This window comes from Haliaeetus albicilla, chromosome W (assembly GCF_947461875.1).
Source record: "Haliaeetus albicilla chromosome W, bHalAlb1.1, whole genome shotgun sequence".
Classification (NCBI taxonomy): Eukaryota; Metazoa; Chordata; class Aves; order Accipitriformes; family Accipitridae; genus Haliaeetus; species Haliaeetus albicilla.
In genome coordinates, this window is record NC_091515.1 from 14040882 (window position 1) to 14057246 (window position 16365).

General features: G+C 63.4%; 2 protein-coding genes across 7 annotated transcripts; both read right to left on the minus strand.

The window, feature by feature from the left end:
- Positions 1–561: 561 nt before the first annotated feature.
- LOC138683518 (CLK4-associating serine/arginine rich protein-like) lies at positions 562–9561 on the minus strand. Of its 5 annotated transcripts, none has more exons than XM_069775445.1 (21): positions 9314–9561; positions 8579–8779; positions 8120–8217; positions 7493–7594; positions 6577–6656; positions 6229–6313; positions 5686–5831; positions 5485–5581; positions 5215–5293; positions 4931–5004; positions 4683–4724; positions 4121–4543; positions 3361–3603; positions 2739–2909; positions 2591–2630; positions 1529–1589; positions 1320–1378; positions 1186–1232; positions 995–1077; positions 764–788; positions 562–651 (listed from the first exon to the last, which is right to left on the minus strand). In XM_069775445.1, the coding sequence occupies exons 2-21, from the start codon at positions 8675–8677 to the stop codon at positions 615–617; spliced, it is 2091 nt and encodes a 696-aa protein (XP_069631546.1). In that variant the 5' UTR covers positions 8678–8779; positions 9314–9561; the 3' UTR covers positions 562–614. The 5 variants fall into 5 exon arrangements, 4 of the variants coding, with proteins under 4 accessions (XP_069631546.1, XP_069631549.1, XP_069631548.1 ...); XM_069775448.1 differs by having other exon boundaries at positions 4316–4543; positions 9314–9559; XM_069775447.1 differs by lacking the exon at positions 9314–9561 and having other exon boundaries at positions 8579–8936.
- Positions 9562–10259: 698 nt separating this feature from the next.
- LOC138683336 (transcription factor RelB homolog) lies at positions 10260–16048 on the minus strand. 2 transcript variants are annotated; one of them, XM_069775025.1, is made up of 11 exons: positions 16013–16048; positions 15386–15439; positions 14250–14734; positions 13511–13668; positions 13183–13274; positions 12942–13073; positions 12448–12552; positions 11755–11970; positions 11227–11295; positions 11012–11089; positions 10260–10589 (listed from the first exon to the last, which is right to left on the minus strand). In XM_069775025.1, the coding sequence occupies exons 1-11, from the start codon at positions 16026–16028 to the stop codon at positions 10306–10308; spliced, it is 1689 nt and encodes a 562-aa protein (XP_069631126.1). In that variant the 5' UTR covers positions 16029–16048; the 3' UTR covers positions 10260–10305. The 2 variants fall into 2 exon arrangements, with proteins under 2 accessions (XP_069631126.1, XP_069631124.1); XM_069775023.1 differs by having other exon boundaries at positions 10261–10592.
- Positions 16049–16365: the final 317 nt, after the last annotated feature.

The window sequence follows — 16365 nt, forward strand, 5'->3', positions numbered from 1 at the left end:
GGGGACACACACACGGGACACAGGTGCAGGTGGGTCCTATGGGAAAGGAGAACACAGTGGGGGTCTCGGGTGACACCCCCCCCCCCCCAGGAGCTGCCATGCCGGTGCCGGTGGGGGTCCTATGCCTGCCACAGGGTCACAAAGGTTCCAGCCAAGGTTTCAACCCCACTTCACCCTGATTCCAGGCACTTCTAGGGGGGCAGATGACAGCACAGGGGGTACGGGCAAACCTCTGGCACCATTACCTATGGGGGCTGGGGGCCATCCAGGGCAGTCCCACCTGATTTTACCTCCGGGCAGGGGTCCGGGTGGATGCCGTTTTCAGCACCACCAACGTGGAAGCTGTGGTGTTCCAGGTGGATGCCCTACAGACCCCCCTGGGGGTGCAGGTGGCCATGCTGCTGCGTTAGACCGACATCCTCACCTACACCTTCCTCCTCGAGTGACCCGTTAATAAAACAAAAATCCCCTTTTTCCAACAAAACCCCCTTTTTTCTGACCATAATTACAATTTCTCTGGGGCAACAGAGGTGGGAAAAAAACCAAGGTGACAGGGGAGGATTCAGGTTTTCCATCTTTTATTTGCTGTCAGCAAAACTGACACCATTTCCCCATCAGTGTCGGTAGTGAGGGCTCCGGGACCGGGAGTGCCTGCAGATGAGGTGGGGGGGAAAGAGGGGTGGCTGAGAATGGGGGGGTCCCCAGGGAGCCGCCCTGACCACCAGGACCTCCCCCACCCGTGGGGTGGGAGAGGGGAACGTACCTCTGGGAGGAGCTGTATTCCCGACCTGCAAGACAGAGGGGACACACTCAGGTGGCGCAGCCCCTTTTCCACCCATTTTTTCCCCTGGAATACAACTTTTCTTTTCCACCCTGCAAAGGCCCAATGTGTGTGTGGGGGGGGAATCCACTCCCCATTGTTTTGGGGGGCTCCACTGAACCCCTTCACCCCCCCCTCACACTGTCACTGGGCTCCCGGTCAGCTGGCACTCACCGTAGCACGGGGATGGAGACCGGCTCTGCCGGCTGTACTGCCTCTCCCATTCCTCCCGCTCCTTCTCCCGGCGCTCTCTCTCCCTGCCGAAAAATAAAACGAGGTTGGGGGGTGCAGCCAGCAGCGGTGGGGGTCACGTTGCAGCCTGCACCCACCAAATCCACCCAGTAAAGGGATGGGAGAGGATTTACTTCATGCGGATTTTCCGGGCCATGGCACGCAGCTCGTCCTCCCGCTCCTGGAAGAGAAGAGCGTTCCCGTTAACCGGCTCCAGCCCCCCCCAGGTTGCCAGCCCGGCCCCTCCCCCAGCCTCACCCCCCCCTACCTGTCTCTCATGCTCCTGTTGCAGCATTTTTTCCTGCGCCGCCTTTTTATCAGCTTTAACTATTAAAAAAAAAAACAAAACACAAACCAAACCAAACCCAAAGAGCAGGGGGCTGAGAGAGGGTACGGGGGGGGTGTGTGTGTGGGGGGTGTGTGCGTGTGTGTGTGTGTCAGGGTGTGGTGGAGGCGGGGGCCACGGGTGCTGCTTACACTGTCGGTTCAGCGCCTTCTGCATGCGCAGCTTCAGCTTCTCCTGCGGTGTCAGTTTGGGCTGCAAACAAACCAAAATGGCGTGTGAAGGGTGGGGTGGGGGGACGGGGATGAGGACACAGTGCAAGCCACGCTGGCCAGACCTGGGGACCCCCCCCAGGCTCCCCCGCGGCAGACACTGGCTTCGAGTGCTGGTCAAGCTGGATCCCAGCACCACCATCTGCCTTGCCACGGTGACAACTCCGAGCCCCCTCCGCCCCGAGCCCCTCTACAGGGTCTGGGTGTCCCTGCCCACACTGCCGGGGGGCTTTGCCAGTGCCCGCACCCTGTCCCCGAGCAGCAGGGACACCTGTGGGTGCTGTAGGGACAAATGGTGGCTGTTGAGGGTGGCCTTGGACAACAAGCTGCGCCCGTGGCCCCAGGTGGTGGCACTGGCACCCCAGGGACGCACGGACACAGCCTGAAAGCACCCAGGGACCCCAGGGACAGGGTGGCCTGGGGACAGAGGGTGGCCTGGGACAGCCCAAGGGCATGGAGGGGCTGCTGACAGAGCCAGAGAGGACAGCCGTGCCCTGCGTCCTGTTGGCAGTCTGGCCAACCCCCCTGCGAGCAGGGCGAGGGGCTCCCCCAGCCCCCTGCCACCACCTCCACCCCCTCCCTGGAGCAGCATGAGAACCCGCTGGGCATGGGGACAGACCCTGGGGTGCAAGGACAGCCACCAGTGACAGCCTGGACCCAACAAAGCAGGGCAGGCATCCCCCAGCTTCGGCACAGACGGCACCCAGCTGGATCCCGGGGTCCCCATTCCTCCCCCCGCCTCCCCACCACCCAGAGCCAAGACTGCCCCGAGCAGCCCATGGCCCTGCTCCTGTCCAGCAGCCCCCCCTCAAGCTCCAAGGAGGGAGCAGGACCGGCACCCGGTCAAGGAGGGGTGGGACGCAACAGGTCACAGGGGCAACCGGTGCCAAGTCCCAGCACCTCCGCCAGCCCGTCCACCACCATGTCCCTTAGCGTGCTCTGCAGTGATGCCAATTAAACAGGTGAGGTTAAATTCTTACTGACTTTGGCAGCTCCTGTCTCTTTATCAGCAGCAGTGTCAGCCCTAAAAGCGGGAGAGGGGAGAAAAAAAAAAAAAAAAAAAAGAGCATGAGGATCAATGCAGGGGCTGCTCAACACCCCAGGTGCCCCCCCGACCCTTTCCCTCCCTCACTTTTTCAGTTTCTCCCCCACAGCAGGTGACGCTGCAGGCCTCAGCGGTTTCTCTCGCACTGGAGACATTGATTTGCTGCGGCTCCGAGAATTGCTGGGACTTCGGCTGCTGCTCCGGTGTCGGCTGGACCTGCCGCCTCGCCAGTAGCGCTCTCTGGACCTGGAATGGCTCCTGCAGACAGGGAATCAAGGTGGAAGGGGTGTTTGGGGGGGGGGCACCCAAAGGGTGACTGGGGTCGTCCCCCCCTGCACCCCAACAGCGAGCAGAGATGGTGCTGGGGGAGCTCACGGTGAAGCCACCCACTAGCGGGGTGAGTGATGGGACATATTCCCCTTTATTTGACACTGGCGAGACCTTTTTTTTTTTTTTTGATACAGGGACCAGTGTGGGACTCCCAGTAACAAACTGGGACCAGTCTGGCAGGGGCTGGAGCACTGAGTGTAAGGGAGAGGCCAAGATGTGTGGGCTTGTTCAGCCCAAAGAGGTGGCTGAGGGGACAGCACCGCTGCCTGTGGCTGAGCAGGAGGACGATGAAGCCACTGGTAAAACTCGCCATGGAGGAGCCCAGTAGAGAACTGGGGCAAAACAGGCAGGAACCGGGACAGCGGAGGACAGAGCTCACCTGGAGCGGCGGCAGGAGCTGTAGCGATACCCCCAGTCGGGGGAATAGGATCTGGAGCGACGCCGGCTGTTCCGCGAGCCCCCTCCCGAGTAGCGGCGGCTGTGGGAGCGCGAGTACCGGCGGCTGTGGGAGCGGCAGTAGCGGCTGGAGTGGTGGTAGCCGCCGCCTCGGTGTGAGCGGGAGCTGGAGCGGGAGCTGGAGGATGAGGAGGATGGGGAGGTGGAAGAGGATGAAGAGTGTCTCCTAGAAGGGACACACAGGATGAGGTGTTGGCGCCTGGGACGAGCAAGGATGAGCTGGGACCCTCATTGCTCCCAGCACCAGGTGGTGCTGCACAGCACGGGTCCGGCCAGACCCTGCTGACAGCCGGTGGGCTGAGCCATGAGGAGAGAGCAGGCGCCTCTCCCCTGCCCAACACAGGCATCGAGCCTCCAGGCACAACTGGGACAGCCCCGGAGCCACTCAGCCCTCTGCCAAGGGGCTCCGAGCCCCCCGGACACCCAGCTGTGCTGGGAAAGGAGCCACGACGGCCGCCCCGATTCCCTCCCTGAGCTCTCCAGGAACTGGCAGACACTCTTTCTTTTAGGGCAGGAGACGGCTTGACTCACACCCAAATTCCAGCCTCCCCCAAGCCCACCCATCTCCAGGAAGACCCGGAGATGCCATGAAGATCCCCTCAAAGCTGGCAAGCCCTGCCCCGGCACTGCAGCAGAACCGGGGCAGGCACACAGCCTGCGTGGTTACATGATGGAGAACCCACCTGCTCCCTCCCACCACGTTCCCCCCTCTGCCCCTCGAGCAGCAGCCAGGCATCGGGAGCATCCCCTGCTGGTGTCTCCATGCCGGGCCGGCCTGGCTCCATGCCTGCGAGGGGCTGGCAAGCTTGCCTGGCCACCACCACCGTGCCTCTGTGGGTAAGGGTTGGGAAAGTGAGCCAGATGGGAGAGTTACCGACCGGGACAAGGTGCTATGACCTGCCGCGGTGCTGCCCAGCTGCCCTGGGGCAGAACGCTGTTTGCCAAGTGTGGTGGCTTTTCCAGAGACACCGCCAGCTTGCGCGGATGCTGCCACCGCTTCCTCATCGCTGCCGCCGAAGCTGGTGATGAAGGTGATCTTTTCCTCGTGGCCAGGAGATGGGGTGCGGGAACGGGAGCGGGATTCGGAGGTGGACTCCGAGGGGGAGCTGCGAGGTGGCGAGGAGGGAGGCAGCTTCAGTTGCCAAAAAAACTCCCTCCCAAAAACCACTGGGTGCCAGGTTCCCTGCGGGAAGGGGATGATCCCAGCCCGGAGAACCCGCTCATCCCGGGACTGCGGCCGCTCACCATTTGTAGGGATCATAGGTGGGACTGTCTCTCCGTGCGTAGCTGCGAAAGGAGAGGGCGTTAGGGAAGGAGATATCGGTGGGACGTCACCAGGGGCCAGAGCCGCCGGGACCCCACGCAAACTAGCATGGGCATGGATGACGCCTGGGATGGAGCAGGGAGGAGCTGCCTGGGATGGATACGAATGGACCAGGGCCGTGGCCGAGCTCCGGGAGCCCCGGTCTCAGCTGCCGGGCCAGGACACTCACCTGGGCGGGCTGATCTTCCTCCCTTTCAAGCGTTTCTCCCTGAACTCCCTCCTTTGGCGTCGAGAGCGACGGCCCTAGGAGAGCAGCCTGAGCTAAGAGACAGCACCGACCCTGGGGGAAGCCGCCCCAGGAGTTTGCGGGGCCCCCCTTGGGAGGCAGAGGTGCTTCCATGAGCAGGGAGGGGGCCCAAGGCACTCACAGGACCCAGTCTGCTGCCCCGGGAGGCTCCCGGCCAGCTAAGGCTTGCAGCGGGACAGGGCAGAGCTTGCCAGAGCTCCCCTTACCGAGTACATCGCCTTTTCTTCTTCCAGGGCTTTGGCATTTTTAATAGCTTCTGCCTCTTCTTTGTCCTTCTGCAACATCCTTTTCCCCCCCAAAAAAGAGAAACCCTCAGTAAGAGCCCACTGGCCAGCACTGTGCTCAGGGGAGACTTTTTTGGGGGCCCCCATCCTAGAGACAGGCACATCTGCAAAGGATTCAGCCCCCAGTGAGAAGGGGAGGCCCCGGTGAGGCTCCGCTGGGTTCCTGGTGCTTATCCCGGCTGCCAGCCGTACCTGACAAAGTCCCCTTCTGCCATGCCATATGCAGTCGCCTGCTTGTTCAGGTCAGCCACCTGTTCCTGGTTCAGCTCGTCCACATCCACTTCCACATCTGTGGGCAGAGCACAGGCAGCTCAGCATATCCCAAGCGGCAAGGCAGGGCTCGGCACGTCTACCAAACCGGGGTGAAGCAGCCCGATAAGGGAGGACCATTACCGATATCGGGGATGACTTCATCTTCGTCTGTGTTGCTGTCTTCCTCAGAGTCTTCCTCGTCCCCTCGCTTCTCCAAGGAGCTCTCGAGCTCAGCCACAGTACTGTCCTCGTACGTGTAGCCGATGGAAGCCTTTTTCTCCGCCAGCCTAGGCACAGACACACTTAAGCCCCTGCCCGCCTCTCCGTGCCAGGCCGCATGAGAAGGCATCAAGACAGAAAGCTTCCTTGGGAAGAAACCAGCCCTTCCTCTGCCTCCCTCCTCAGCCACCACCACTCTGCTCAGCCCCAGGATGGCCTCGCGGCCACAGCGACAAGGACGGGATGGATATTTCAGCGCGGAAACACAGGGGACGACTTCAGAGCGCCACCAAAAGCAGCCGAGGGTGGATGGTGCAGCCGGTGGCTGCTCAGTCCCACCCCGGTAGAGGGGAAACTGGGACTGGTCGAAGAGCGGGTGTTTCCGAGGCCGTGGAGCCGTGCTCCCAGGACAGTTCCTGAGGACAGGAACATGACAACCGTCCTGTCACCTCTTCTCACACTCACTTCTTTTTCTCATCTTCATTTGGCTTTTGGAGTCCCCCATAGAGCTCATCGATGTAGATCTGGTAGAGGCACTGCTCCTCTGAGACTGCAACCACACAGGGAAGTTACCAGCCTGCTTTACACCCACTTGAGAGAACAGCTCAGAGAGCTGATTAACTGCAGCTCATTAGAGGGGATGCAGCTCTCCCAGCGCCTTGCCACCCCCAGAGCAGGAACAAAACCCTCCCCTCGCCCTTCAGCTGGTGCTACATTGAGCCGTGCCCTGGAAGAGCTGGGATTTCCCCCGAATCGCGGGGGCTCGCTCTGTCTCACGTGGCCCCGACCCTCCCGCCTGCACCAGACACTTACTACCAGCAAAGTCGTTCTGCACCAGGCCTCGGTACCGCTCGTAGTTACACTTTCTCTCATCAGACTCCTGCTCGGGGGAGCTGGAAAGGAGCAGACGCAGCTTTTGGTGCTCACAAGCCTCTGGGGAGATGGAGGTTCCCCTCTCCCCAAGGGATTTTGGACTCCAGAAAAACCATAACCCCTTTCTGCTTGGCTTAGCGAGATCAGATCCCCTGCTGTATGGGGAGATCAGGGCTGGGGTTTGCGGGTGAAGGATCACATGCTGGTCTGGAATTCCCTTGAAAACCCAGCAAAGGGGCCAAACTCCTCTCCAGAGCTCGTGCCAAGGCCGAAGAGGGTAAGGAGGTGCCGGAGCAGCAGTGAGCAGGGGCAGGAAGGGAACCTGGCTGCTCTTCACAGACCCAGACCTGGGGGGATATTTGCCTTCTGCCCTGTCCTTGCTCAAAGCAGGGCCGACTACAGCAGCCTGCTCCAGCTGAGCAGCACCTCTCTCCAGAGAGAGAGAACCTTCCCAGCCTCTGGGGGTTGTGCTGGTACTTAACTCCCTCACTCTAATTTTGGCCTTTTTATCACACCCTTTTACTGCAAACCTCTGCAAAGAGCTCAGCTCCATCCTCTCTAATGTTTTAGGTACAGAAAAGCTGCTGTGGGATTCCCCTTCGCTCCGTGCTCCAGCCCTACCCATCCCCTCTGCACTCGTTCCAGCTTATCCTCCCAGTACTGGGATCTCCACACTGGTCCCAGTACAGAAAATCTAAAAAGCAGCCCTGTCCGCTCTGCAGTGACCCCAGCCAGGCTCGCAGGCGACGCCAGCTCCGAAACCTCAGGCAACCGCTCCAAAACAGACCCCGAGAAGGCCTGATCTGGACCCAGAAGCTCCCGTCGAAGCAGGGTGCCCTGGCACCCCACGGCTTACATGGGGTTCAGCAGGGGCGGGGTGTACATGGGGATATAATCCAGGTGCGCCCGCACGTCGAAGCGGTCAATCATGTTGTTCACGTCCCCCTGCCAGGGCATCCTGCAAGGGGACAGAGATGTCGTCAGGGCTGGGGGACAGCCAGGAAGCCCCCCCAGGAGGAGCTGGGCCCCCCCAAACCCGCACAAACCACCCCCCCGTCAAGCACCGATGGGCACGCTCGGCTCTCCTGCATTAGTCATTCCTGAGCAGGGAGGGGAGAACCAACTCATTTGCCACAGCAGCATCTCCTAGAAGCTCTGGCAGAGGAGGAGCCAAGTCCTTTTTATTTGGTTTTGACAAGCAGAAACTGGCCTAGATTTCATTTCCCAGGGTGGGAGGGACCCGGCCAGCCCCAGGGCTGCACTACGAGGAGCCGAGCAGCCGGGCACATACTGCCAGCCAGGCAAGAACCCCCCCAACACACCCCCGAACCCTTGCCAGTGGGCTCAGCACTTCTCAAAGACACTGTGGCTGCATGAGAGCCCCCCCCAGGCTTCGGCAAGGCACTGACCGCTCCCCCCAAACCCCCCAGAGCTGCTTGGGGAGCAGCGGGAGATGCCTCCAGCCCCGCGCGGGGCTACTCACATGTTGACAGGGCTTTCGGCGGCCAGTGCGATGGCCGAGTCCAGGTGGACCTTGCAGGCCCGGCCGTGAACCTGGAGAAACTGGGCCGGGTCCTTTTTCTAGGAGAAGTGGAAACCCCCAAAGTTAGAAAAAAAGAAAAAAAAAAGAATAAAAACCCCAAGGGTTAGGAAAAGAGGGAGCCCTGAGCCCCGGGGAAAAGGGGGAGCCGAAAGAGGGGCAGTTTTGTTTGTGTGGATTTAGGGTGCCCACCCAGGGACACCCACATGGGGTCCCCAGGGGAAGGCAGGCGGCAGCGAGTGCTACAGCTCCTTCATCCATCCCTCTTTCACCCCCAAAACAAGCTGCGAAGCGCCCAGATGGTTCCCAAATGCCCCAGGCACACCCCCAATCAGGGCCCAGCCAGGGATGGTGGGGGGCCACCGCTGTCCCCGAGGAGGGAACGAAGTCAGGGCCACTCACGATCTTCTCATAGTATTCCCTACGGCGTTCCGCTCGCTTCTTGTAGTCCACCATCATCCCTCGCAGCTTGCGCTCATGCTTGCGGGCTTCGTGCCACATTCTGGCGTCCCCAAGATGTCAATGAGCTGGGGGGCTGGGAGGGGTGGGGCTCCCACCGGGCACCAAGAAGGAAAAGGAGGAGGAAGAGGAGCTGTTCCCTACCTGAGGGTGGAGGGCTGCGTTAGGGGACGTGGAGAGTCCGCGGGGGGGGACGGGACACGACATAGTGGGTAGGGGACATCTGGCAGGGACGTAGGAGCACCCATGGGTGACAGGGAATGGAGCACCAGGCACCCCCGGGGAGGGGAATAAGAAGGAGGGGGGGGGGCACAGAGACGGGGGGGAAAGGGGAGCACCGGAGGGCGGGGGGGAAACGGAGGCGAGAAAGACACCGGGTAGCTCTAGGGGAGGTGGAGGGACACACACCGGGAACCCTCCCCGGGGCTGGGGAAGACACGGACACATCCCGGGGCAAGGTCGGGGGGGACACAGGGCGACTCTCGGGGCGGGGGGGGGAAGGGAGGGAGGGCCCCGGGTAGAGGCCCCAGATAAGGTCCGGCGCGGATGTCCCTACTGGACCCGAGCGGGAGCCGCTGTACCGGTGGGGGGGGACGGACGGACACATGACACCCACCAGCAGATCAGGGGAAGGGGGGACCAAAAGTGGAGGCGGCCCCGCCGCCACTAATCACTCACCACCGGGCCCGCGGCCACGGAGCGACCCGGAAACGGAAGTGAAACTGCGAGGGAAGGGCCAGAAAAGGGCGGGAAGGGAGGTGATGGGGCAGGTGGATGACGTTATAGGGAGGGTGGGGTCAATGGTAAAGTGGCACGGCCTTCGCAGTACCGCCCCCCTGGGAGGCGGGGCAGCGGAGCCTGTGCTGGTACCAGTCCTTAGGCTATACTAGGCCCGGCTGATCCCAGTGCCGGTCCCAGTTCCCAGGCTATACTAGGCGCGGTGATGGTCCCAGTTCCTGGGCTAGACTGGTCATGGTGCTGGTCCCAGTCCCAGGGGATACTGGGCTAGACTGGTCCTGGTGCTGGTCCCATTCCCAGGGCTGTACTGGGTTTGGCTTGTCCCAGTCTTTAGTCTATACTGGTCCAGGCTGGTCCCAGTAGTGGTCGCGGTTCCAAGGGCTATACTGGTCATGGTGCTGGTCCCAGTTCCCAGGCTATACTGGTCCCAGTGCCAGCCCGTCCCACTGCCGTATCCATCCCAGCGCCAGGGTGTGGCTGGGGTTTCCCAGCAGGGACTTCTACTGGGAACCAGTTCTCCCAGTATCCCCATTATCCCCTTCCCCCCCCGCCCCAATTCCCCCCCCCCTCCAGGGCAGGATGAGGCCAGCAATGGAATCCATGGCTTTATTCCCCCCCCCATCCCCGGCACACAGGGACGAGGGACCTGCAGGACCGGGGTGGTGGCACATGTGTCCCCCCACCCCGGGGCCACCAGAGGGTCCCCCCCCCTATAAATATAGTGCAAAGCAGCTTGAACTGGGGTGGGGTGGGGGGTGGGGGGGTGTCCTTCCCAGGGGGGGCTAGCTCCATGCCGCCCCGGCGGGGCCAGCCGGCCCGGGGCAGGGGGGGTTGGGGACAAGGGGGACCCCCCCCAAGCTGTGTGTGTGTGTGGGGGTAATGGGGTGCCCCAAGTCTGTGCTGGGGAAGAAGGGGGGGGTTCAGGGGGGGACTCAGACATGCCCAAGGCGCAGGTCAGCCTCTTTGTAGTGCCCAGGGAACATATGGGTGCCCACCAGGCTGGCGGTGGGGTGGGGGTCGGTGGGGGGGAAGTGGGGAGCAGGGGGTGGGGAACTGTAGGGCTCAGCCAGCAGTTCAGGGCCCAGACAGGCCGGGAAGTCTGTGGGGGGGTAGGGTGGGGGCAACCCCTCGCGGAGGGCCGGGGGGGTGAAAGGGACGTAGAGCTGGGCTAGGGCATCGAAGGGTTCCGGCTCGGCAGTGAAGAGGGCGAAGGCATCTTCTGGGGGGGGGGGGAATAGGGTTTAGGGGGGCTCTGGGGGGTCCTCCTGATCCCCCAACACCCTCCTCGGGTGACACCAGGGCAGGGGACACACACACTCTCAGAGTTGTGGGGGTCCCCTTAGGGCTGCTCCCAACTCTGGGGGTGACCCTGGGGCTGTGAGGGTTTTGGGGACCCCTCCCATGTCTGGGGGTGACCCTGTGGGTCCCCAGGGGCCTCTCCCAAGTCTGGGGGGACCCATATAACAGGGTGGGGGGTCTTGGGGTCCCCTCCCATGTCTGGGGGTGACCCTGCGGGGCCCCAGGGGCCTCTCCCAAGTCTGGGGGGACCTGGAGATGTCTCCCACCCTTGCGGGGGGGGCTCTTCTGACCCCAGGTCAGGCTATGGGTGCCACTGTGTCCCCCTCCCCGGGGACCCACCTGCCACTGGCAAGGGCGCGAAGTGATCCGTGTATCCCAGTGGCTTCTTCCTCCTCTTGGCTTCGATCCCATATGGATCTGCGGGGCCGGGGAGGGGGCACAGGGTGAGGGGAGCATCACAGCATGGGAAAGGGGAGGGGGGGGTGTCCCTGATATTGGGGTGACCCCCCCATGAAGCCTTCTCCCCTTCATGGGGGGTCCCTGCCAGCACCCACCTGTGCTTGAGAGCTCCTCCAGGACATCAGGCATCCCCCGCTTCCGCTTCACGTTCACCCCGTAGGCGTCTGCGGGGAAGGGATGTGGGGGGGGCCGTGAGTGCCAGGGTGTCTCCCCCACCCCTCGGTCCCAGGTCTCAGCCTGTTAGCCTTGTCCCCACACTGGGAGCCTGTCCCCAGCCTGGAGAGACCCGTCCCTATCCCACAGGCTTCATCCCTTTCCCAGGCGGCCCATTTCCATCCCACATCCCCATCCCACAGGCCTTGTCCCCATCCCAGGGGGGCTGTCCCCACCCTTCAAGCCTTGTCCCCATCCTGGGGACCTGTCCCCAGTCCTGTGGGCTTTCATCATCATCATCGTCGTCATCACATAGGGTGTCCCCAGTCCCCCTCACCCCACTCGAGTGGCTCGTCCCTGTCTCAGAGGGGCTGTCCCCATCGTGGGGGGCCACATCCCAACCCCGGGGATCCTGTCCCCATCCCGGGGGCCTGTCGTCCCCCTCCCAGGGCACGTGACCGCGCGGGTACCATGGTCCTTGGGCAGGTAGGTGAAGCGGAAGGACTCGCTGCAGACGCTGTCGGTGAGCCGTTGCAGGAAGACCTCCACCTCCACGGGCTCAGCCAGCTCCAGGTGCTGGTAGGGTGGTGTCTTGAAGACAATGGCAACCTGGCGGTGCACATCAGCCTGCGAGAAGTCCGCCCGCGCCTCCCACGTCTCCTTCCGGAAAACCACCGCAATGTCCTCTGTAGGGATTTGGGGGGGGAGGGGGGGGGCAGTCAGTGAGGCAGCGGGGGGTCCCCTCTCCAGCCCTCAAAGTCGCTTATCAACACTTGGGGTCCCCCCTCCAGCACCCTGAGGTCCCCTCTCCTGCACCCAGGTCACCCCTTCCTGCCCTCTACACTTCCAAAAACCACCCAAGATCCCTCCCATCGTGACTTGGGGGTCCTCCCCCTCCAGCCCAGGGGCCCTTCCCCCACAGCAGAGGAGCTGGGGGGTTGCAGGACCCCCTTGGTCCCCCCTCCAGCACCCAAGGGGTGTTTAGGAGCCCAGGGGAGGTGGCACCTCCCAGCTCCCAATCCCATTTGGACCCATACCCAAAAGTTTCCAGCAGTTCTGGCATTCATCACCCTCCTTCACCCCCATCCTGGCTTCCTTTGGGGGGTAATTTGGCCCCCAAAGATGCCCTCGGGGTCGCAGGGCTCCCAGCTCACCCCCGGTACCTTTCTGGACTTTGTCGCAGAGCAGGTAGAGCTCCTCGCCGCCCGTGCAAGGACCGCTCTCCTTGTTCATCCGGCAGATCCGCAGCTCCGAGGTGTTGGTGGACTCTGCGGACAGCATCACGGCTCAGGCTGTGAGCTGGCAAGGTGGCTCCCAAACCGCCCAGGTGTTGCACTGGGCATCGGTCTGGGACAGGACACCAAGACCAGGCTCAGGCACCGGGAACGTTCCTGTTGGCATCATCTCTTCCAAACCAGCCCTCACGCAGGGTACCGGCTCTGTGGGATGCAGGTGAGCATCCCACTCCAGGCACAGGGGACAAATCCCCACCAGCCACGTGGGACCAACCCTGGCCAAACCCTACGGCCTGAGCCAGGCCCTGGTGAGGAACCGGTTGGTGCAACGTCATCACCCATCCCACCCCAGAAACAGATGCCGGAGCAGGGAGTGTTCGAGGGGGGGGCAGGGATATGAAGTCCCCCCCACCACCACATACTCTTGTCGAAGATGGGCTCCGAGAGCACCGGGCTGAGGTGCTGTGTCTGCCCGGAGCTGTCCTTGTAGGAGGCCTGGAAGCAGATCCTTACCACGTTCATGTCCACCTCCTGATGGTTCTTGAGGGAACCGGCTGGGGGAGAGAAGAGGGGATGGTCAGTGGCCCCCCCAGGATCCAGATCCCCTGCAGCAATAGGGTCTCAGTCCCCAGGAATGGCTCTGCTTGAGTCCCCCCCCGCCACCTTTGAAGGGGTCGATGCCCAACTGCAGCTTCTTCTCTATCGCCGCCTCGATCTCCTTCTTCTTCACGCACTGGATGCCCAGGTTGCTAAAGCTGCCAGGGAGCAGAGACGTGCTGGGAAGGTGGCTCCCCCCATCCAAAACTCCAGGGGACTCAGGTGTCCTGCCCCTCCCAGCCTCCCACTGCCCAGGGAACCCCCCCAAAAAACAGCCTTCGTCCTGCCGGCGCCGACTCCAGCATGAGCCAATGCCGGCATCCCGGTGCAAGGTCTCTGCCCCGGCCCGGCGCAGCTCTCCGCCGGCGGCAGGACTCATCCTGACATCACATACCTGTGCTTGGGGTTGGTCTGGGGCTTGAGGACGACCTCACAGAGCCCGTTGCTGCAGTCCTTGCCCACCAGGCCGTGGGGGTGGACGCGGTAGGGCCAGTCCTTCCACACCAAGCACGCCGTCACCTTCACCTCGGGGATTGTGTGGCAGTTCAGCAGCTGGGGAGACACGAGCCGTCAGCACGACCCCAGGTATACTGACAACGGGGGAGACCCCCTGCCCAGAAACACGGCAGGGGGGAAAGCACCCCAGCACAGGCTCCAGCACCCACTGGGGTCCAACCACCCCCCCACCCACAGGGCCCTGGCACCACCCCATGGGGATCAGGCACCTTCCAGCACCCAGCTGGCACCCACCACCCCAGGGAGACACTAGTCCAATCCTAGTCCCAATTTTGGCCCCTGTCCCAGTCCAGTCCCAGTCCCAATTCCAGTACCAATTCTAGTCCCAGTTCCAGTCCCAGTCCAGTTCCCAGTCCCAATCCCGGTCCTGTCTCAGTGCCAATCTCAGTCCCAATCCCAGTGCTGGTCCCGGTGCTGGTCACAGTCCCAGTCCTCCCAACACGGGAGGCCCCTATGCTCAAGGACGGGCACCGAGCACCCCAAAGCCCATGGGTTTCTGCATCCCCCTGGCACCCACAGGGCTCTGGCAGCCCCCCAGCACTTCTACCACCCCCAAACCTCAGCCCTCCCACCCTGGCCTGCCTCCAAGCCAGGCATTGGCCGCACGGCACGCTCACCTCGATGGCCGGCAGCGTCTTGCTGGCGTCGGTGCTGCTCTCGCCCAGGATGCTGCCGGCCGAGCGGCCCTCGCACTCGTAGCGAAAGCGCATGCCCCGCTGCTTGGGCTGCTCCGTGATCACCAATTTGGGCAGCTCTAGCAGCTCCTCCAGCTGCTCTTTGCTGTGTCCGGCAACCGGAGACCACCGGTGCCGCCCGCTGGCGCCCGTTGTTCCCCGCGGCACCAGCTTGGGTGACAGCGAGAGGGTGCTGAGGCTTTGGGTGAGCTGCGGAGACCGTGTGTCAGCTGGCAGCACTGTGACACCATAGGGTGCCAAGCCGGCTGCCAGCAGGCAGGACTCAGCTGGGTGCAGCGGCCGGGTGGCCACCACGGGGCTGGAGCCACGGGCCACCAGCTTGGCCGAGCCTTTGGGCAATGCTTTGGGCAAGACGGGGGCCGGATCTGGCTGGAAACCATCCTCCTTCATGACTTCTTCAATGATCTCTGTGGGATGAGGAGGGTGTCAGGGCAACCCTGAGACGGGGAGGACCCCGAGACCCTGGTGAGACCCCTCTGGGCTTGCTGTGCCCCCCCCCATTTGCCCTGAGCCAGAGCAGGGGACAGGAATGGCCAGATCCTGCCTCGTTTCCACCCAAAAATGCCTCCTTTGTGTTCAGGGCAGAGAATGGAGCAGCCATCAGGGGGGGATGAGATGCCCCATCCCCTCCCCTGAACCCCATCGCGTCCCCGTGGGGGAGTTCACTGCTTCACAGCACACAGCTCTGCACCCCAGAGCCCGCTCACGGCCCCGGAGAGGATGGATTTGGCTTGTCCAGGCATGCAGAGCAGGGGGACCCCCATCGTCGGCTCTGTCACCTGAGGCTCCAGGATCCTGCTCTGGCCGAAGTGCCCCGAAAACACGTGGCAAAACTTACCAGCTGCCTGCATACCCCTGGGTCCACTCACCTAAATCATCTGCAAAGGCAAACCCCCCCTGTGAGTCTCCCTCCAGCACCTCCCTGACCTTCGGGGGGCTTTGAGGGGGACCCCCACCAGCCTGCCAGGGCCAAATTGGGGTCACCTCTGGTCCCAGCCCCAGGGTCTGTGACTGGGAAGGGACAACAGGATCCAGGGTGGTGGTGGGGGGTGTCTTACCGGTCACAGGTGCGGCATGCGCCATGGCCAGGCCAGGATCCTGCAGGGCAGCTCCTGGGGGGGACACATGCAACCGTCACCCCACACAGCAGGACTTGGGGGGGGGGGGTGCACAGGGTTGCTGCCCCCCTCCCAGTGATCAAAGCTCCCCCAGAAAAGGGATTGGGGGATCCCCGGGATCATGCTCCCCCCTCCCCAGACAGAAACGAGGGGATCCCCAAGACCAGGATCCACCCAAAGCAGGGATCTGTCCCCCCCCAGTCGGGATCAGGGGGTCCCCAGGACCATGACACCCCCCCCGAGGAGCTGTCAGGGGATCCCCAAGATACCCCCCCTCCCAACAAGTACCTGCCCCCCTCCAATCCCCCCAGGGCAGAAACCGAGGGGTCCCCAAGACCCCCCCCCCCGGGACAGGGATCGGGGGTCCCCCGGCTCACTCCCCCCAGAAGGGACCAGGACCCTCCCGCCGCAGACCCCGATACCTTAGCCCCCCCCCCCAGATCCCGGTTGCCCCCCTCCTCCCCGGGGCAGGCCCCGGTTCCGCCCCCCGCCTCCATTTCCTTCTCCGGGCCAGACCCCAGCTCCCCCTCCTCCCGGTACCGGGGCAGGGCCGGGCCCAGCTCTCACCGAGCGGCAGGGCCATATCCCACCGGGGCCGCCGCCGGTGCCGGTGCCGGTGCCGGTGCCGGTGCCGGTGCCCGCGCCCGCGCCCGCGCCCGCGCCCGCCGGAGCCCAAGGCCGCGCGGCCGCCGTAGCTGGAAATCCCCACGCGGGCGCCGCCGCCATTGGCTGAGGCCGCTGAGGTCACCGCCGCGGGGCGGGCTGGGAAACCCTAGGCGAACGATGCTGCTATTGGCCGCCGGCGGTGACGTTAACATGGGAAGGAGGGTAGGGGCGGGAATCGGGGGCGGGGCCGGGAATCGGGGGCGGGGCCGAGAGTCGGGGGCGGGGCCGAGAGTCGGGGGTAGGGGTGGTTTCCC